Genomic DNA, 21,942 nt, shown 5'->3' on the forward strand with positions numbered 1-21,942 from the left:
TTCAATCCTTGCACGGGCTGAACTCAGTTTAGATATTAAAAGAAATTATAGGGGCAGATCATTAACAGTGAAAACCTTTATGGTTCTCTGAAGGCATTCAGTATGATTGATATTCTTGGAAACTGCTAAAAAGAAAACCAAGGATTTATCAGAACATGACCCGTCAGAGCTCTGGTTTGCCTGAGCCAAGGTAAATAGAAGAACCCACTGGTTTGCAGTAAGGTTAACCCAGGGTAATAACAAGTTTTCAGAAAAAGGTACAAAACCCAATCCCTGCTTTAAGCTGTAAAGAGATACATAACATTTAACAAAAATGGACAGGATAAAAAGGCACTGAGAACAGGATATGGGGCTTCTTAAAAACCAAAAACTCATGTACAAAACTAATCTCGTTATAGATTCCCCAATCTTGCAGCCCCATTCGGTATCTCAGTAAGTGGCAACCACAGAAGGCAGAATAATGTCCCCTCCCAAACGTATCAGGCAAGTCCTCATCCCTAGAACTTAAATGTGACCTTATTAGGGGGAAAAAAAGTTCTGTGCAGATGTGATTAAATTATGGATCCTGAGATGAGGGCATTATCCTGGATTATGTGGGGGAGCCCCAAACCCAATCATATATAACCTTATAAGAAGCAGCCAGGGGCAGATTTGACACAGACTAGAGACAACGACGTGAACAAAGCAGAGAGAAATGAGAAGATTCTGGCCTTGGAGACCGAGGGGATGCAGCCACAAGCCAAGGCATGCCGGCAGCCACCAGAAGTTGGAAAAGGCAAGCAACACATTCTCCATCACAGCCCCAGAGGGAGAGCAGCCTGGCCAGCAGCTCGGTTTCCGCTACTGACTTCACTCTTCTGGCCTCCAGAGCTGTGAGAGAATAAACTTCTGTTGTTGCAAGCCAACAAGTTGGTGGTCATTTGTTACAACAGCTGTGGGATCCACAAACAGCAACATGGTCTAACCCACCTCTCTCTCTCTCTTCCAAGCCAGACTCCAGAATATCCTGCCCAATCCCTTGTCTCCCTATTCCTCTCTCCCCGATGCTTCCCTCCACCTTTGCTTCTGTGTCCAAGTCCCAACTACTTTCCAGCCTTTGAGCTCTTAAGTGACCCTCCTGCTTCCTGTGTCCCAGTTCATTCAAGATGCCTCCAAGAGCAGTACAGATACTGTAGAGATGTAAGAAAACCTAAGCAAATGGCCCCGTTGCATAAAACTCATGACCTACAGAAATTCCAAACTCCTTAATGGAGCACTAAATACCAGCCGCATTCTGATCATAGCTTTACCTCCAGCCGCACCTCTATCCATATTCCATATCACAGACTCTGCTCTAGACATTTCAGACTTTTTGCCTCACATTTCTGTACTCATGTTTTAACCACAGCATCCCCTTTCCTGAAATTTCCTCACCGACTTCCTTCCTGGTGGGGCATGTCAATTCCTCTCCCAGCCTCTTCCCACTGCTGTGCTCTGGGAAGGTAGCACTGATGACTCCCTCCTGTGGGCCCTATCATACCCAGCTTGAATCTGTATCACAAATTCTGCACCTGTTGTTTATTTAAGGAGCAAGGTGCCAGGCTCTATGCTGAGCATTTTAAATAAATCATTTCATTTAACCCTCAACACAATCCTAAAAAAGTCGCAATTATTCTCGGGCTCTATACTGCAGAGGAGATAACAATATTCAGAGATGTTAAAGGAAGTGCTGAAAGTCACAAGAACAGTAAGTGCTTACGGAACATTTTTGTAATTTTTTTTATTGACTTACAATTTTGATTTTGATTTTTTATTTTTGTATTGGTTATACTGACTGTATCTATTCCTGAGAACAAAATGAAATGAACGGCAACTACTGTTATCATTCATCACTTTAGAAGCTCTGGGGAATAAGAGACAAAGTGAAAATGAGACATAGTATTGTAAATTATTATGACGTGCAGATTTAATTTTGTACCTGGGAAAAAAACAAGAGAATTAATTACTAAAATCTTTCAAAATTAATTAAGATAATTCAGTAAAGCAATTGGGGGCATGATGAATACGTAAAAGTCAATAATTGTCCCAGGTATCAACTGTTAATAATTCTCCTATCCCTTGTGGACTTTTTGGTAGTTACCTGTTGCCTTCAGTTACTGAAGTAACGGGCAGGCTTTACAGCTCTTACAGTGTGCTATACCTTGCTACCAAGTTTCAGACCAAATTCTGCCCCAAAAACACTTGTTACCAAGTGGGACTCAAAGCAATCACACAATATGCTTTACACGTTTACAAGTTCTGGCTCTCTGTTGCTTTCAGGCATTCTAAACAGCACCCTAAGGCATACGTGATAATATCCTGGTATCAAGATTCATCTACCCTTTTGGTCAAATCAGTCTAGAGAATCCTCTAGACATTCAGAGCCCATGACCAAGGAAGTTGTTAGGCCTAGAGCACCACTACAAATGGCAGAATCACAGGATTTACCAGGTATGTATGACCTGTTCACTTGTGTAATATTTCTAGCTAATATACAAATCTTTCTTTTATAACAGCTTTACTCAGATATAATTCCCATACTGAAAGTGTCACCATTTCAAAGTGCACTCTTCAGTGGTTTATAGTATAGTTCACAGAGTTGTGCAATCATCATTACCATCTAATGTCAAAACACTGACACCACCTACACCCATGCCCCCCAAAAAACCTCTACCCATTAGTAGTCAGTCCCTATTCCACCTTCCACAGCCCCTGGTAACCACTAATCCTCTTTCTGCCTCCAAGTGTTTGGTGATCCTGGACATTTCATATAAATGGAATCATATAATATACGGTCTTTTGTGACTAGTGTATTTCACTCAGCCTAATGTTTCTAAGGCTCTTCCATGTTGTAGTAAGTGTCAGTGCTTTATTCCTTTTTAATGTCAAACTATATTCCTTTGTACAGATATACCACATGGGCTCATTAGATAATACACATTTGGGCTGTTTCCACTTTTGGCTATTAACAATAATGCTGCCATGAACACTTGCATTTGAGTTTTTGTGTGGACACATGATTTCATTTCTCATGGCTACATACTGAGGAGTGGAATTTCTAGTTTACAGGGTAACTCTATTTTTAACATTTGGAGAACTGCCAAGCTATTTTTCAAATTGGCCGTACCACTTTACATTCCCACCAGCAACAAATGGAGGTTCCAGTTTCTCCATATCCTCTCCAGTGCTTATTATTGTCTATCTTTTTTATTATAATCATCTAGTGGCATAAAGTGGTCAGTCCACAAATCTGATCACCATACACTTCTCCAGTTAAAAAAAAAAAAAAAAGCCATTTCTGTCATCCATAGTAATTACAAAATCCTCTGGTGTTGACCAGATAAAGATAGTATGACAGTCCAGAGTAGACATTTCTGGAGTGTGGACTTCTGATTAATTTCAAATACTAATGGATCCCATCCAAATATGTGCTTCTGACTAAGATATTTTAGATTTAACTCTACAATGTAACACACTATGGTACTGTCTCTGCTGAAATATCTTAAAGTAAATAATGGAAAATAAAGCATCAGCCAGAATCAATTAGAAAAGACGGGGGTGGGGGGGGAATGTAACACTATTTTTTAAATCTTGGCATGAAGAATACTTTCTAAGTTTTACACAAAGCTCAGAGAAAGGATTAACTTATTTGATAATGAATGCATTTTAAACTTCCATACAGAGATGATACAGTAATTAAAATACATTTGTTACATATATATTGGACAAAATGTTAAAGCTATAAATATGCAAAGCATTCTCTAAATAATGGGCTAAAGAAGGGAACAGGCATTTACTCACTGAACGTATTAAATGAAATTCATACTCAATAGTAAAGAGTGACATACAAATAAAATAAATAAGATATTGTTCTGTGATACAGATAAATAAATATTCGCTGCATGAATTACGGCTCATTTAGTTCTAAGTGACACAAAAGAGGGAAATGCATGATGAAAATATGGAGACGTTTTATGGAACCCAGAGTTAGGAATGTAACAGACCCTTTGGAAAGAACTAAAACAAGAACAGAACAAAGCCCTGACAAATCAACAGAGTCCGGCACCATTAGGCAAGGAGCAGGACTCCAGGGTCAAACAGGCAGCAAGACCACATGGCAGATCCTGCAGCAAAAAGCACACTGCAACTTCCCAGTGGTCTGTTAACAACAGAATTCTAACAATAGCAGAGAAGACTCTGTGCAGGTGGCAGAGAAGGAAAAGGGGTCAACTGGGATGGCAGCTGAGGTCATTCACTTAGAAATGCATGCTCTGAGTTCCCGCTCTTTAGGCAGGGGGCGCCATGCTTGTAGGAAGGAAGTCAGGTTCAAATATTTATATCTGGAAGGGAAAATCCAAGAACAAACTGGACCACCATCTTGTCAAAGTCATCATAACATGGATATTAATGGATACATGCCCTAAATATGTTTTTAAAAAGATTTTATTTATTTATTTCACAGAGAGAGAGATCACAAGTAAGCAGAGAGGCAGGCAGAGAGAGAAGGGGAAGCAGGCTCCCTGCTCAGCAGAGAGCCTGATGCCAGGCTCCATCCCAAGACCCTGAGATCATGACCTGAGCCAAACACAGAGGCTTAACCCACTGAGCCACCCAGGCACCCCTTAAATACATCGTAATAAAGGCACAAAGAAATATGCTCTGGCTGATATGCTTAATCATGGGGTAGAATCTGGGGTGATTTGTACATTCTCCTTTGTTCTTTCCAATGCTGTTTGGTTTTGTGTGTGTGTGGGGGGGGGGGGGGGTGGGTGCGCGTGCGCACGCACATATGTGTAAGTGTGTTTTTACATGAGCATGTAGCACTTTTCTAAAACTTACGTTTTTGGGGGGTTTTTTTGTTTTTTTTTAGAGAGCCTTTGCTATTTTCATGAGGTAATCCACTGTTTTCCAACTATTCCTACCGAATGCCAATATAAAAATAAGAGTTCCTTGGGGTGCCTGGGTGGCTCAGTCGGTTAAGCGTCTGCCTTCTGCTCAAGTCACGATTCCAGGGTTCTGGGATGGAGCCCCACATCCGGCTCCCTGCTCAGGGCAAGTCTGTTTCTCCCTCTCCCTCTGCCTGCTGTTCCCCCTGCTTGTGCTCTCTCTGACAATGAAATAAATAAAATTAGAAAAAAAAAAAAAAAGAGTTCCTTGCTAAGTGATAAGAACTTTCTATATACTTTAATGATTTTATGCCATACAATCTTCATAGCAACTACACGAAAAAGAACTTCTCTCCTCATTTATAAACCAAAGCAGAGAGAGAGATTAATTTATCTAAACTTAGTTGACAATATATGGAGCTGCAGTTTAAATCCAGATATTTCAGTCTCTAAACTTGTGCTCTGCTCTGTATTACACCATTTCCCTTAATACTTTACAACACTTGAGAATATGTATCAACATTTTCCTCAATCCCTCCTCCCGCCTGCTCTAAAAGCAACAGCTGCTTTCAGCTAACTTGCTAACAGCTAGATGGGGAATGACCTTGCACAGATTTTAAATAATTTTCAGGGTTTATTATTTCTCCCAGAGTCATTGCATGAAGCATGTTTGCAGGTGACAATCACTTGCTCAAACACCAAGAGCTAGTGACCGTGAGAGGTCCACAAATCACCACCAAGTAGAAAGCTGAAGGCTAACCTCCTCTGTCAACGTCAGTTCAGAGGCAGCTGCCTTCCTCACCACTTCAAAAATATATTGGTCACATGACTAGGTTTTCTCACTCTTTGTGTCTGTTTATAAGTTGTTGAGCAACATATTGCTTCTATGTGGGTAAAAAGTAATGTGTCTTCAGGCTCAACATTGAAAAAAAAAAAAATTTTGCAAGGTTACCTTGAGTCAGCTCTCTTTAAGACTTGAGCAACCAATGCATAGACTATGCCAGTGAGAAAAAATAACATGCTTATGAAGGTAAGGTTAGGCTGGCTGGGTTTTGTTTTGACTGGTCCTCCAGATTTTAAGGAACATCTTCTGTAATTTCTTTGGATCACTGATCATAGAACAATTAAAAGGTCCTTAAGAACAATATGAAAATCAGCAACAGAGTTTAAAGAGACGGAATTAATCTGGAAAGGAAATTTGTTTGTAAACATAAATGACCAGGGGAGACAGAGAGACTGAGAATAATTTTCTAATATGCATCTGTTATCCCTGTCACAAATGATTAGACTAAGAATTTGCCCCTGACTCAAAAACACTCATCTAGGGTCCAGAAAATAAATAAATAAATAAACAAACAAACCTCATTAGCAACTATGAAGCCATGCTGCTTACAGTATTTTATAAATCCTAGAAAATAATGGAATGAAACAGGTATAGGCAATTTTTCACCCATGTCTCCTTGCCCCTGCCTTTATACCACTGATTTTTTTCTCAAATCAATTGATGTTACACTCTCCCCTGTACCTATGCCTTCCAGTCATAGTTCCCATTCATCTGGGATGCTCTACTTTCCTCTCTTCAACTATACACTGAGTAATAATTATCAAATACTATCCAAATGCAAAACATTGGTCTAGATACTAAATAGATACAAAGGTAAGAGGGGTGCCTGGGTGGCTCAGTCAATTAAGCGTCTGCCTTTGGTTCAGGTCATGATGCCAGGGTCCTAGGATCAAGCCCCACATGGGGCTCCCTGCTCAGCAGGAAGCCTGCTTCTCCCTCTCCCTCTGCCTATTGTTCCCCTTCTTTGTGCTCTGTCAAATAAATAAATAAAAATCCTTAAAAAAAAAAAAAAAAGGCAAGTAGGACTCAGTTCCTGTCCTATAGGAATTTATAATTTAATAGTTGTCCGATCCTCTTTAAAATGTTTATTCAACAAGGACCAAGTTACTGAGCGACAGAAAAAGGATTTGGTTTTGGAGACTGATATGAACACATGGGCTCCTGACCCTAGGTCATGTATATTCTAATAAGGGGACAAATTTGTAAACAAACATATGCAGCAGAATGTAGAATGTGTGTAATAAATTCATTACAGATGACAGAAAGGGAGGGACAGTCAATTCTATCTGAAGGATCAGGGAAAATAAAGAGTCTATGGAGTCTATGGAGTCCATCGAGAGAGATAACAAACTGAGGCAAAACTATCCCCGTGAGGAGAACCGAGGCTTCAGCGTCATAGTTCTCTCAGGAAATGCAGGTGGTCTGAAATGACTTAGAGTTTAGGAGAGAGTTTTTAGAAGCCAGTGGGGAGGAAGAGGGTGGCGGTACATGGAGAGAGAGAGATGAGGCTGAAAAGCTAGGTCAGGGTTTGTAAAGTTCTCATGGACTTAATACATAGGCAATTAAAGGTTTTTAAACAACAAGAGTAAAAGTATGATGGTATTTGCTTTCTGAACAGGCCTCTAGCAGGTCAATGTGCAGGATTAATAGCAGGAAGGAGGAGGGTGGCCATAGCTGGATGTGAGGTGGGAGAGGCAAGGAACATCTGCCATGGCATCCCAGGAGTCAGACAGGCCTGGACTCAGTCAGAAGCAGAGAAGTCAGCCCTATTAAAGAGGCAAAATCAAGGCTTGAGGCTCAACTGGCAGAAATTCTACAGGGCTTGGGGAGATAGAGAAAATAGTGGGGAGGACTTATTCCCTTGAGGGAAGCAAACTGGAATTCTCAGGAGTCCCCGTACATCCTTTGAAAAATCTCTGAAGCAATTCTGATGATGATAACCCTTGTTTAGAATAGCTGGTGGAAATCATGCCCCCAAAATGAAAGTGATACAACCACCCAATAATTTCATTTTTTTTAAACCACAGCTTTTTATGCATATGCTAGAAATGTTCCTCAATCGTCAGCATCATATCACCTTGCATTAAATGAATTCATCCATGTACTGCCCTCACTGAAACAAAGTAGCTTTAATTTTTTTTTTCTTCCTAGTAAGAACCACTATTAAAGTCAGTGTCTCTGGAAAGATTCAATGTAATCAGGTGGGATATAACATTTTAGGCAAAATACAATCAACTGAACACTGAGATACTCCAACTATATCACAAGCACTTCGGAAATTCTTTAGCCCGTCCAACAAAACTTTATAACCAGACAAGCGCAGGGAACAACATGACTTACAGATAGTAACTTAAGTAAAGATGCTCATTTTTTACTTGTGCACACAAAAAGAAGTTCTGTAGGGTTTTCTCCCCCTTTTCTATAGAAAGTATTATTTCCTCTTCCATCTTCCTGTGAACACTTTTTTTAGTCGAATTTAGGCTTTTCTAAAATTCTGTTTACCCCTTTATGACACAAAATTAAAACTGGTGGCAAAAAAAACACAGGGTCTGGCAGAAAGTACAGTAGCAGGTAAGAAACCTATTGCTTCCTGAAGAGGCCAAGCCACCAAACAGTTCTTCTTACCTTTGATTCTACCCAAGTGAAACCATCGTGTGCTGCTGTATTTTATCAGTTCACCACATAACTTACTAGAAACATCTTTCTCCAAGACGAAAATCTTCCCTGGGTCAAAGATATGCTCATTTTCTTATTTAGATATGTTATATAGGATCTCATCATACATACAAATTCTATTATTTCTCTATTTTGCATATTTTCCATCCCATATTAAATAAACAAGTCAGCTGCTACTGTTTAAAAGCATTAAGTGTCTACTTCTAAAACTAGTTTTGTTATTTGGAGACAAAGTCAGTTCATTTAAAATTTTTATTTGTCTCTCATTTGTTCACAAATAAAACTTTATGGGATGTTTTATATACACTAAGTAATACTGAGCAACTATATGCTTTTATTAAATTGTACTGGTAAAATGAGTCATTTTAATGTTCTTACTATATAGAGAAACCAGTATTTTTTTTTAAAGATTTTATTTATTTATTGACAGACAGAGATTACAAGTAGACAGAGAGGCAGGCAGAGAGAGAGAAGGGGAAGCAGGCTCCCCGTTGAGCAGAGAGCCCGATGTGGGGCTCGATCCCAGGACCCCAGGATCATGACCTGAGCTGAAGGCAGAGGCTTTAACCCACTGAGCCACCCAGGCGCCCCTAGAGAAACCAATATTTTAAAAAATATAGACATAGACAAATGCATGTGTGTCCAGATTCATTCTTCCAATCTGTCCATAAGGCAGCAAATATCAACAATCTTCTAATGTGCAGAGCAAACAGGTTTTTGAAAATCAAAAGTAAGACAAATATGCACTCAAAGTTGGTAGAGGAGACAAACATGCAAAAAACCTAAATAATTACATCAAAATAAAAGTACAAGAAATGCAGTGAAGGAACTCAAAGGAAGAAATGATTAATTCCAGTTCAGGAATCTAGTAAAGCATTATGGCGTTGCTCCAAGTGAGGTATACAGGCATACCAAACTTCATTTGGATTTGCTTTACTGTGATTCACAGATACTGTACTTTTTTTACAAAATTAAGGTTGTGGCAACCCCATGTTGAGCAAGTCAATCAGTGCTATTTTCCCAGCATCATTTTCACACTTTGTGTCCATGTCACATTTTGGTAACTCTCGTAATATTTCAAACATTTTCACTGTTAGTGTATTATATTTGTTAGAATGATCAGTGAAGGGACGCCTGGGTGGCTCAGTTGGTTAAGCGGCTGCCTTCGGCTCAGGTCATGATCCCAGCGTCCTGGGATCGAGTCCCACATCGGGCTCCTTGCTCGGCGGGGAGCCTGCTTCTCCCTCTGCCTCTGCCTACCACTCTGTCTGCCTGTGCTTGCTCTCTCTCTCTAACAAATAAATAAATTTAAAAAAAAAAAAAAAAAAAAAAAAAAAAGAATGATCAGTGAACTTTGATGTTACACAAGGGATCTGGAGACTGGCAAGTACTCCACTTTCGCTAGAGTCCGTATCTGAGATGTGACTGGCAGGGGATGGTTACCTGTCCAGGATGAGGGCAAACCCTCAACACCATGTTAAAGCTACTTGGATTCTCTTTTGTGAGAAAAGGAGAAAGACTGAAAGTTTCTGCAAAAGGAAAATCACACAATTCAACCTTTATTTAGGAAGCTAACTGCACATCTGAAGAATAGACCAAAAATGTGAATTCTGGAGTCACAGAGAATAATTCAGAGGATATTTTAATATTCTGGGGGAAAATACAGCTTCCTGAACAAGAAGGTTGGCAGCAGGAATGGAAAAGGAAGCGACAAATACTTTGGAGAGCTGAGCCAAAAGAAAGTCACAGTGATTGATCAGACACTGGTAAGTAGGTTAAAGATGATAACAGTAGGTAACTAATAGTATACATGTCACTTGGTATCAGTTGATTTTTATTTCAAAAGTCAAATACAGCATGCTTTCCCACAAAACTGAGATTTTCCTTAAGAATCTTTCCAGGTGCTACTTCAGGCAGGCAGCACTTAGTAACAACTAATCAGTAAACAAAAAATTGAACCCACTTGCCATCTCCATTAGAAGCTCTGAATTTGCCAAGATATAAATGGGGAGGGGGGGAGTGACATATTACAAAAGTGAATTGGAAGAAAGGCATGGATATTTTTAATATCTAACATTATTCATTTGCAAGATAAAGAAATCCAGCTATAGATCTCTACTGAGAGGAAAAACTAGAACAGCAATAGTAGAGCTTGGCATCCCTTTGGGAGAATATTAAGCGAAATGAGGACTACAAAGTAGGAAGTGGTTGGCATTAGAAATAGTCTACCTGGGGCGCCTGGGTGGCTCAGTGGGTTAAAGCCTCTGCCTTCGGCTCGGGTCATGATCCCAGGGTCCTGGGATCGAGCCCCGCATTGGGCTCTCTGCTCCGCGGAGAGCCTGCTTCCTCCTCTCTCTCTGCCTGCCTCTCTGCCTACTTGTAATCTCTGTCAAATAAATAAATAAAATCTTAAAAAAAAAAAAAAAAGAAATAGTCTACCTTAATCCCTTTGAAAACTCAGACACTAGCATTAGGGTCTAAGTTTTCAAATGGGGACTGACAATCCTAAGATTCCCTTAAATCTAAGCATGTTTACATTGAATTTCAAGGTCCTACTTCCAGTGTCATTGAATTAACAAGCTCTGAGTGACATCCCAGGTCATTTAGACCAGGGACTCAACCTTTCATAGGAGGTGATGCCTAGAGAACTGGTAAAGCTGTCAAAGTCACAGAGCCAGTGTCAGGAACAGAATGAAAACTTGGCGATTTCCACTATACTTGACTGGCACATTCCACAAGGAAGAAAGGAGTCACATGAATGACATTCAAGTGACAAATGACCTAAGCAAAGCAAAGAAATGACAACCATTTAACTGATATTGTGAGACAAATCTTGAGATGAAAATCAATCATCTTTTTGCTAGTATATTTCAACCTTCTCTCCAAAAACAATTTTAAATTCACTAATTTAAATTACCAATTAAGAGAAACATTCACTATCAGCTTAATATTGATTATGTCTCCTTTTCCCAATGCCTACAAAGAGGCTTTAGATGAAACCTCTAACATAAAAATCAATGGCAATCAACTTTCTAATAGTTCTGCTTCCACAATTAATTTGAAAGTTGAGATATCCAAATAAGTCACAATGAGCCATGTCCAAAACTTGCTCACTCTCTCTCTCTTATTCTTTGCTTTATAGCTGGGAAACATGAAAACCTACTGAAGACATTAAAGAAGAATGATTGAGGTTTCAATTACCTAGAAAACCACAAATAATGTGATATTCCCTTTACAGGAGTACATTTAGATTAAAAAAAAAAAAAAAGATTTGTAAGAATGCCCACATCATTATACACATTGAGAGGACACAGTAATAAGGATCTGCGGGCAACGAGAAACAAATTTCTCTAAATGATTCTAAAACCACTATTATACTAACTAAGGCTAAGAAACGCATTGGTTTCAACCAGATACAACTATAATCATATCTGGTTGATTGCACTCTCTGACATTTGAGATTATTCCTAATAAAATTAATGTTATCACTTGTGATACGTATATATAGATATATGTATGAAAAGACAGAGAACAGCTAATTAGCAAAGTAGTAAATATTGACTTTTACGAAGTCACATCACAGTTCAGTTAGTCAGAATCCTGTGCTGACATTTTCAATATCTAAATAACTATTTTGTTTATATGGAATTCTGAAGAGCATATTTGCCATGAAAGGGGACCCTGGAATTTATTATTGAAAAGCTACCGAGTTAAGTGGTGACTTCCTCATTATTAAGAAAGCAGAGGACTGACAAGACAGAGCTTGCAGTCAGTTCTCAACCCCAGTGGTATGAATGTCACATCGTCAATTCAATTAATTTCCCTCTACTTTCCATTTGGCTGGTTCATCACCTTTGTCCAGCATTTAGCTTTCATCTCACCCTGCCTGCCGATTTCTAGTTAAACAGTCCGCTCATTACTTAATCTCCCACAGCTTCATTAGGTAACTCAGCAGCAGAAAAGAGGTAAGAATCAATACTTGGAAATTAAATATCAAATGGTTAAGGTTTATGTCACTCATCTGAACTGTTCTACCCAAGCTCTCACCAAGAGGGGACAGAAAAGGCACAGAATTCTGTATCCCCTTTTTGATGGTATAGATATCATGTGTTATAATTGTGTCTCTCAGCTTTGTCATTTCTCTTCAGTCACCGACACATCAATACCGATAGAAAAGAATCCTACCTACCCTTAAAGCCTAAAAAATATAACTTATGGAAGAATGCCTGACTATGTCTGGTGGACAGAAGCATATACCTAAGAATTAGACATACATGCATTGGGAACTCAAGCTTGCCACCTCCTAGGTATGTGACTTAGGCCCAATTACTTACATTCTCTCTGAACCTCAATCTCCTCACCTGTAAAACAGGACATAAACCACCTGCTTTGCAGAACTGTTACGAAGACTGAGTGAATTAGAATATGTTAAATGTTTTCCACAGTCTCACGCAGATTTGGATTTTGACTTTAAATAAAATATATAGCAAATGTCGAGAGTCTTGTTTCCTGGCGTCATTAGTGCAGCTTATAATTGCATACTTATAATAAAGAGAAGTACTTACTTCCCAGGGACTATCACAGATATTTTGTTTCTTCAGAGTTTCACAAAGTTAACTGATAATTCCCTCAATATTTGGAGTATTCTTTGTAGAATAAACTTGACAAAATGTCTCCTAACTTGAACAAGAATACCCGAGAGCCAATGTCCCTGGCTGAAGAGGCATTAACATGGATGGTTGTCATATGTTTGGAAACATTTAAGGTATTACATGTCAGGCTGTGAACAATGGCCCTTGGGGCAAGGCACCTTTTAAATACATCTCATTTTATTTTTGATGCTAAAAGCTTTATCCTCCCTTCAGACTGTGTTTTCATCTACTCGGATATGTTTTATCTCGTGTCCAACACAAAAGAACTGTCTGTCAGTCTACTGATTTTATTGGTAGGATATAAGAATGTGCTAGAATGTGCTTTCATTCTAGAACTTTGTTGTTAAACACTACTTCCTATCTGTCGAATCCCACTGGGTCCACACGTCTAATTGCGTGTGTTGGTGTAGGGGAGCCATGGAGTAGAATCCACAGAAATGCCCTATGCATTTCCAAATGCATACTCTTCCGACCACTTTTCCTCTGTATATCCTCTACATTTAGGTGTATGAGATGGGCTATCATTATCATCTTGAACATGAAGCTTTATGTTACCTTGCATTGCATGTTTCTATGACTCCCCTAATTGAATATAAATTTGTCCAAAATACAGGTACCCTGTCGTCTATGTTGCTTATATGCCACCTAGTAATAAAGTCATAAGAAAATGAAATGAGACTAACAGCTCTTAAGTGCTTTTCTTGTGACAGGCACAATCCTGGGCACTTTACAGATTTATTTCATTTCACTCTCCAATAATACTGTAAATTTGGTTTTTAAATCATTTCTGTATTACTGATTAGGAAATGAGATTCCAAAAGTTGAAATAAGTTACCCAAAATAACATTCGAAAAGGGATAAAAATGGGATTTAAAGACATCTGTCTGACTCCTAATTCCATTTTCTTGCTGCTACACTCTGCTGCCCCAAATTCTCATTAATCTTTCAATGCAACTTTCTCATGAGAATAAAAGTATTTAGAAAGGTGCAGCCAATAGTTTAGACTTGAGTCTACTTATTTAAAGAGGAAAAGGGGGGAAACAACCAAAATAAGCTATTAAAATCCCCTTGAGAAGACAGCTTATTAATAACTTCAGCTCTAGAAAACTATCCCAGGGAAAAAAAAATAATCATAGCTGTTGTCAAGTGTTCGTGAATAAGAATGCTCATTAGCATTATTCTGAATAGTAACTTTCTGAAATAAATTTTGGAACATAAGAGATAAGTTAAATAAATACAGTAAGCCCATAAAATAGGAGGGTTATTTTTCTCAAAACCTAATGACAGTAACATATACAAGATACGAAACAAACAGAAGTACAGAACATAAATTGTATAGAATATAGTATGATCCCTTTATATAATGTGTGCATATTAATTTTTCAGTTAACATCATTTGAAACCTATTTACGCACGAATTTCGAACTTCTTGTGTTTTTAAAGAAGGGTAGAGTATGTCTAAGAGATTAGCCAAAGGGGACTGTGGTGGAAACCCCCATTGCTGTGTTTGAACTCTTTCCTTCTTTCACCATAGATAATAAGAACAGCGAACGCATCTGTTTCAAACTGGGCCAATCCCCGCTGGACCAAGCAGATTCTCTCTCTTGCAATACCCATTTGCTTTCCCAGGTGGTCTGGAACTGTAACTTTAACATGCAAACTTGCAAAGTATATGCCACCAGTGGATAGAGAAACAGAAAACAAGTGTCCAAAGTGAGACAGAATAAGGAAATGGAAAGAAACATGTGAAAAGGAGAAGAAAGGAAAAAGCATACAGAGCTTCGATTACCCTTCTGTTTCATTCACAACACCCTTTCAAGCTGTCACAACCTTCCATGGATTATGAAACCAGACAGCCTCACTTATTCCAAGTAGAGAAGCAAGACCACAACAGTGCCGACCTTGACACTGTTATTTCTAATAGTGACAGTCCAACAGCAGCAAACCTTTTTTTCCTTTGTATAATCTTACAAAAGGCCTAAAAACAGTGATGTGTATATAAGCAACATGTTTAACTGTAAGCTCTCCAAAAAAACACTGAATGCAGAGATGTGTGTGTGTGTGCATGCGTGTGTGTACTTACAGAATTTGTTATAAATTTTACTGATATAAAATATGTGTAGCTGAGCACACAACTTTTAGACAATAAGAGTATATATGGTATTTTCACTGTAAATTCCAGAGGGCCAATTGATTCCCACAGAACATCTTAAGTGCAGACAACAACAAAACAAACCCTGATTTGCAGTATTTACCAGTTTCCGTGGTGTAAATATTCCCACCACAGCCAACGACAACCTACCAACATGACATGACTGAACAGGGATGGAAGAGATGAGCAGCAGCACCTGATACATAATACTGTCACCTAGCCGATTAAAAAGATAGAGCACAGGTGACAGTAAAGTGTATAGATAATAGTAAAGTGTAGTAAAATCATTAGAAAGTGATAGCTTTTGAGTATGTCTTAACTTTGTTTTAAAATATAATGTATTTCATTTTAGGTTTATATGATTTTAATGTTTAATAATTGCTTTATTTAACAACTGGTGCACAGATTCCGGTCTCAATCCCATTCAGACCAGCTCCAGCACACATCCCTGAAAAGTATCTCCAAATATCTGAGGATAGGTACTGCTAATCCAGACCAAGTGACTACAGTCAGCCATTTCCTCATCAAACATTTTAATGTGCATTATCAGCACATGTGAAAAGTCCAGATTCCTGGGACCCAGTCCGAGAGATTTTGAGAGTACATCCAGCGCAGGGACCCAGAAGTCTGTATTTTAACAGGCAAGCAACTATCTCAATGCCAGACCATTACCCAGAAAACATCAGCATCCAGAATTTGTTCACTACATATTCTGTGCCTGGCTCAGAACTCATGGACATGAAAGAAACAAAACTTGTCCTCAAGGTGAATACAGAAATCATAAGAATCATAACGTAACTGTAATACTGGTACCTACCAGCTGCTTTGGGAAAATAAAATCCACTTTGGGAGAGAAGTCCTGAGAGAAATGTTGTTTGACCTGCGTCTTAAAAAAGGAGGAGCACCAGCTAATCAAAACAACAAGGCGGCAGGGAGGAAGGGGTGTTCAGGGCAGAGAGATAGGGGACAGGTGCATAGCCACACAGGTAAAGAGGACTCAGTCCTCTAGATACCAGCACATTCTTTGGGGCTGTAAGACTGATTTTGCAGCCACATTCATCTGTCATCAGCTTTAGCGCATAGCATGCACATATTAGACTATGTTAAATCATTGTGTTCATGTGAGGAGTGGTGGTAGATTAGGCAGAAAAGTCATGGCCAGGTCGGGTGGGACTTTACAGATGCTCCTATTCTGTATTCCTCCTTCGACGTGAGTGTTTAAAATTGGTTTTATCACCATTAGATTATTGCTGCGAAAGAAGTTACAAGTGGTGGCTAACTTACAAAGTCTAGAACACAGAACGCTCTCACAGTTTTTTTAATGGACAAGCTACCTTCTCAATCAGAGAAAATGACCAAGATTATGTGTTAGAAATAGTTCACCAAACCTAAGTTCCAGGGAAATGAGTGATTACTACATATTATTTTTCTCACTGGTTTTGCCTCATCCTAATTAAGCTGTTTTCCAAATCCAATGTGAATGTTATAGATGTTATTTTATGTTTCTAAGGTTGTATCATTTTGGCTATTGGCACTTTAATTAGTTAACCCAATTAACTTTAAAAATCTATGAAGTAACATAATGAAGAAAAACGACTGCAAAACTACACGACGGGTTGAAGGGAAGTCGTAGAGTAGGAGCGTGTCTCTACCTAAACAGCTAGAAGAGTGGACTTGTCACCCTAACACACCAAGTCTGTGGCTTCCTCCTTGTCTAATGCAAACCATGCACGTTCATCTCACCTCCCCTCAAGCCCCATCTCCTCCTTGTAGAACATTCCAAGCACTCCACTGCACAGTGATCTCGTCCCTCTCCGTGCATGATCCTCATCTTTGGATTTAGTCCTATGTGATCACGTATTACGAAATACTCATCTCCCAACCAGACTTTACATTTCCAGAGAACTTCCCTTGCATGTGTCATGGAACAGGGCATAATGCTAAACATACAAAAGACATTAAACACTTGGTGAGTAAACAGACAAAATGATCTCCATGAATTATATTTAGCTTCAAGCTTCAATTGTTGATTTCTTCACCTCCCCCAAAAATCAAGATGAAAATGTCATAAAGATTTTTAAAGGTCTCTAGATTGGGGAAAAAGAAAGGAGGTTATCAAAAGGGATTCTATTACTGGGTGCCTTTTTAAGCATCAGTGAATCATCAGACATCTCTAACACAGAAAGGCAAGGGAATTCCTGGTTATGCTTGCCCACAGTGAGACTGACGGGTCTACAACTGAGCCTTGTTGCTAAGTGAAATTCCCCCCTCAAAACATCCTAGAATATAAGCTCTTATACTCATCAAAGAAGAAAGAACAGGTATCCCAAGGCTGCCTGTATCCCTGTATTCTTTACCAATATACTGAAGTACAAAAGAAAAGGACTATTTACAGAATTCCAAACTGAAGCATATATAATACATTTATTCAGGAAATACTATTTTCAATATCATAATACCTAATATTTTTTAACACTTTTTTGTCCTACAGTGTATAAGCACTTTCCAGACATCATCTTATCAAACTCTGATGTCATTCTATATGAGATAAACACCATAATTTTCCTCATTTTAGAGATGAGGAAGCTCAGCTTAAGTACTAACTCCAAGGTAACAACATGGTTAAGTCACAGAGCCAGAATCTGTAACCAGGTCTCTTATCCCAAAGCCGAAAGGATACCATCTCTGTTTACAAGATTCAATTCCCAACAGTGTAAGTACTCTAAGTACTTGGGTTCTATTTCAGGACTTCTTTTTTTTTTAATGTGAAAACTTAAAAATTAAAAAAGCAGGACACCAAATCAATGGTATGAAGAAAAGGCTAAACCAGGGGATGTCCAGGGTCTGAGGTACCAACTTTAAACAAACTGGCTTAAAGCCAATTAACTACAGGATTCCTGACACACCTTGCCTCTGTGCGCGCGCGCGCGCGCACACACACACACACACACACACACAGGCAAGAGTGGTTAACTGTGGATGCTACTGGAGGAAAGACCAGTGAAGGTATCATTTCCCCATCAGTCCTAAACAGTTTTTGGGAAATTAGGATTTAATTTATAACACTTTTTTTTAAAAATAGATTTATTTATTTATTTATTTATTTATTTATTTATTTATTTGACAGGTAGAGATCACAAGTAGGCAGAGAGGCAGGCAGAGAGAGAGGAAGGGAAGCAGACTCCTTGCTAAACAGAGGGCCGGATGAGGGGCTGGATCCCAGGACCCTGAGATCATGACCTGAGCCGGAGGCAGAGGGTTTAACCCACTGAGCTACCCAGGTGCCTCCTTATTTTATAACACTTTTATATTCATGTCAGGTACAGGCTACATGCCATTCAGGCTTCATAGAATGTTCAGCAGAGAAGAACTCTAAAAAATGGTTTTACTGTAGGACTTTTGGGCTTGCATTATGTGTGTATACTAATGACCTCCCTTGGGCATCCAAAGGCAGCTTCAGAGTAAAGAAAAAGGCCTAGAAATTAATGTCTGAAAAGAGTTTTCCATATAGCCTCACCTGTTCAATTGACAGGAAGAAATCTCTGGCAGCCCTTAAAGCAAGAAACACAGTAGTAAGGCAAGAGTGCAAGCTTAGCTACCATTATCAGCATTGTTCCCACAGTCTGAGGTCAGCCTTAAGAGGAAGCGAGCAATCACGGGAAATAGTCTCAGGGATAGCTAAAGGCTATCCCCTATCCCCTAATTAACACCTCTACTGGTTTGTTGGTGCTTGAATTTCCACAAAAAAAGAAAATCCATTTCTTTGGCTTTCGACTCAGTCTTGTGAAAATGCAAAATCGAATACTACTAGGGGGAACACCATTTTAAGTTTCAGGGTTTATTTAAATCTAAGATTCCCCAAGTTTGCTAGATTCCTTCAAGGCAAATTTTGCTAAGGAAAGGAATGCCAGGGTACTGAAAACAACCTTGGGGCCAAAGTGGTTAGGACGGAAGTTTTTTCCATTGAGAGAGATCCTAGTATGCAAACAAGGGAGTAGGCTCCAGAGTCAATATGATGCAAATTATCCCTCTCCCGCTGCCATTATCAATTTATTATAGTCCGCCCCACCTCTTTCCCAAAATCTACTGAGATACAGCAATTATGCTGCTTTATTTACAGGAAAACTGACCCAAACAACGTCAGGCAAAGGAGTTGAAATTTACAGTCGTTGGGCAGAATGTCAGTTGTCATAAGCACTCCCAACTGTGTCTACTTGGAGGCAGAAAGTCGTGACTTCCCGGATTTTGGGTAAGGCACACATTCGTCTGCAAAGAAAGCTGGAGCCGAAATCTCTACCTATCAGGCATAAAGCAAGAAGCCGGGAAGGGGCGGGGGGAAGCAAGCTGGACGGCTCCAGGAAGTGGGTGGGGAGGAAGCGGCGAGATTTGGAGCCAACTGTAGCAATAGCAGGTTTGCACACGCCTAGCGAATGGAGTCCCGGGCCACTGCGTGCAGCGGTCACAAGCGCTCTTGACAATGCTGTCCGCTTTGATTCCCGTATCACCCAACCACAACAGCTCGGGTTTGGGACGTAAAAAGGGCTTGCAAAGTGGGCGGCGGCCGGGGTTCCCGCCGCTGAGTCACAGCCCAACCAACTTTTACAGCATTCCCCAGAAAGAAAATTAAAAGTCTCAGTTCCGTAGCCCACCACTCGCTTCCAATTCGCGCTCTCCGCTCTGTCACTGCAGCTGGGGGGGGGGGGGGGTGACTCAGACCCACAACTGGGGTGTTTCCCACTCGTCTCGCAACTTCTCACCCCAGCAAAGCCTCGGGGTGCCCCGAGCGCTTGGCAAGCGCTACCCACCAGGCAGATGAGAGAGCAGGAGGAGGGAGGGGAAGGGCTGCGTCCTCACCTGCAGGACACGGACACCTCCACCCGCGTGGCCGGGATGGCCGCGCTCAGCTGGTTCAAGTCCCCGATGCCCGCAGTGCTGGTGTAGCGGCTGTCCATCTTGGGGGGAGGCGCCGTGGACTTGTCCGGCGCCCACATCCAGAGCTTGGGCAGACTAAGGGCTCGGAGCCCAGCTCCCGACAGACGGGGATGGGGGTTGAGGGTGGAAGCAGAGGAAGGAGGGCGGAGGCAGCTCGCGGGAAGGGGGAGGGAGGGGGAGGCGGACCCGAGCAAAGTCGCGAGGGAACCGCGAGCCAGTCGTGGCCCAGGCCGAGGCTGCCGGGGAAGTGGCGCACGGGGCTCCCAGCTTCCCTGCCCCCTCCTTGCAAGCAGCAGCCCCAGCGGGGGACACTCCGTATCCTTGCCAGGCTCCGAGTGCCAGGCTCTGAAGAGCCACCCGGCCGCCTGAGGAGGTAGGAGGCACGATACCCAGACCCCAACCGTCTAGGAGAGCAAGCCCTGGCCGGCTGGGCGCGCAGCTAGGGTTTTGTCTCCGCCTCTACACACCCACTCCCGCCTCCTGGGCAGCGACTCCCTCCTGTCAATCAGGTGTGGACGGGAATGTCACGCAGTTAGCCTGCCTGGGCTGGAAGCTGGAGGTGTGGGCGCCTCTGCCTGTTCCGAACTCCCCCCTCGTAGGCTCCCCCTCCTCACCCCGCGCTGGTCCTCACCGAAGCCCATGGAGGTCCTTCCCACCTTGCCTCTTCGGGCAGGTGAGCCAGGTCCCCGCTTCTGGACTGCCCGCTCTCGGCCACTTGGGGGTTGGGGACAGTGGGACAGGAGGACGATTTCCAGTGTTCTGTTTGCGGTGGTAAAGTGACAGATCAAGATCTGGGACAAGTCGGGAACAGGATGAACTCTAACGTGGGGGGGGGGGTTATTATTTGGGATTTAAGGGGGCAGGTTTCCCTCCTCCCTCAGTTCCTCGAAATATGGGGGTCAATTGTGACAGTCTTCCTATAGTCAGGACTCTCCTGCGGCCCCCTCGCTTCCAAATGCTTGGAAGTTCGGACCTGAAACCTGGAGGTCACAACCATTTAACGCAGCTCCCTTACCCCGACTCCCACCGACAAGATCCGAATGAAACTGGACGGACGGAAGCAGAGAGGAGCTGGAGCGAGCTCCGCATTTGGGTAACTGGAATCTGGGGCAGCCATACAGGTGCCAGAATGCCGAGGCATCCAACGTGTGGGGAAATAGGCGCGAGTCCCCTCCATCGCGGAGACCTTATTGGCGGCACCTTGCCTCCTGCCTCACCCGTGCGCCCGCGGGTCCCCAGGCGTTATCCAGCAGGGGGCGACCGAGGACGGGACGCGGCGTTCCGGGAAGAAGCGCGGAGACCGGACCGGTGTCCGCCTTCTCTTAACGCGCCAGCCACGGAGTTTGCCGCTGGCAGGACGAACTCAGAGAAGAGCTCTTTTCGCGATTGAGAACTTGTCATACGTTGTAACATTTTAATCCATTTGGAGCCACCTGCCTAGAGAATCTGTAGAGTTGCCGGTGAGGGGCCTGTAGGCACTGTCTTGCCCCTTCCCCCTGCCAAGATCCTCCCCGCCTTTCATCCTTGGTTTCCTTTCCTGATCTCCCAGCCCACCCCTTGTCATTCCTTAAATCCAGAAACTTTCTCTTTTTCCGTCGCTGATTAACCCGCAGTTTATTGCTATTTGGAAATGTCCTAAAGCTCCAGACATTTCTCTTATGCTGCCCAAAATTAATTTGGGGGACTAGACTTACGTGTGTTGTTGTCGTTGTTGTTTTTAAAGATTTTATTTATTCATTTGACAGAGATCACAAGTAGGCAGAGGGGCAGGCAGAGGGGGAG

The 21,942-nt window shown here is 41.5% G+C and overlaps 1 protein-coding gene across 1 annotated transcript in view; it reads right to left on the reverse strand.

Moving 5' to 3' along the window:
• The window catches only part of CPNE8 (copine 8), a 203,509-nt gene extending 182,914 nt beyond the window's left edge, over positions 1-20,595 (reverse strand). The window contains exon 1 of the mRNA XM_080812527.1: positions 20,083-20,595. Coding sequence (XP_080668653.1) covers positions 20,083-20,219 — 137 coding nt within the window. The 5' untranslated portion in view covers positions 20,220-20,595. The remainder of the gene's footprint in view (positions 1-20,082) is intronic.
• Between the last annotated feature and the right edge of the window lie 1,347 nt (positions 20,596-21,942).

Source organism: Martes martes (genome assembly GCF_963455335.1).
Source record: "Martes martes genome assembly, chromosome: 8".
In the NCBI taxonomy this organism is placed as follows: Eukaryota; Metazoa; Chordata; class Mammalia; order Carnivora; family Mustelidae; genus Martes; species Martes martes.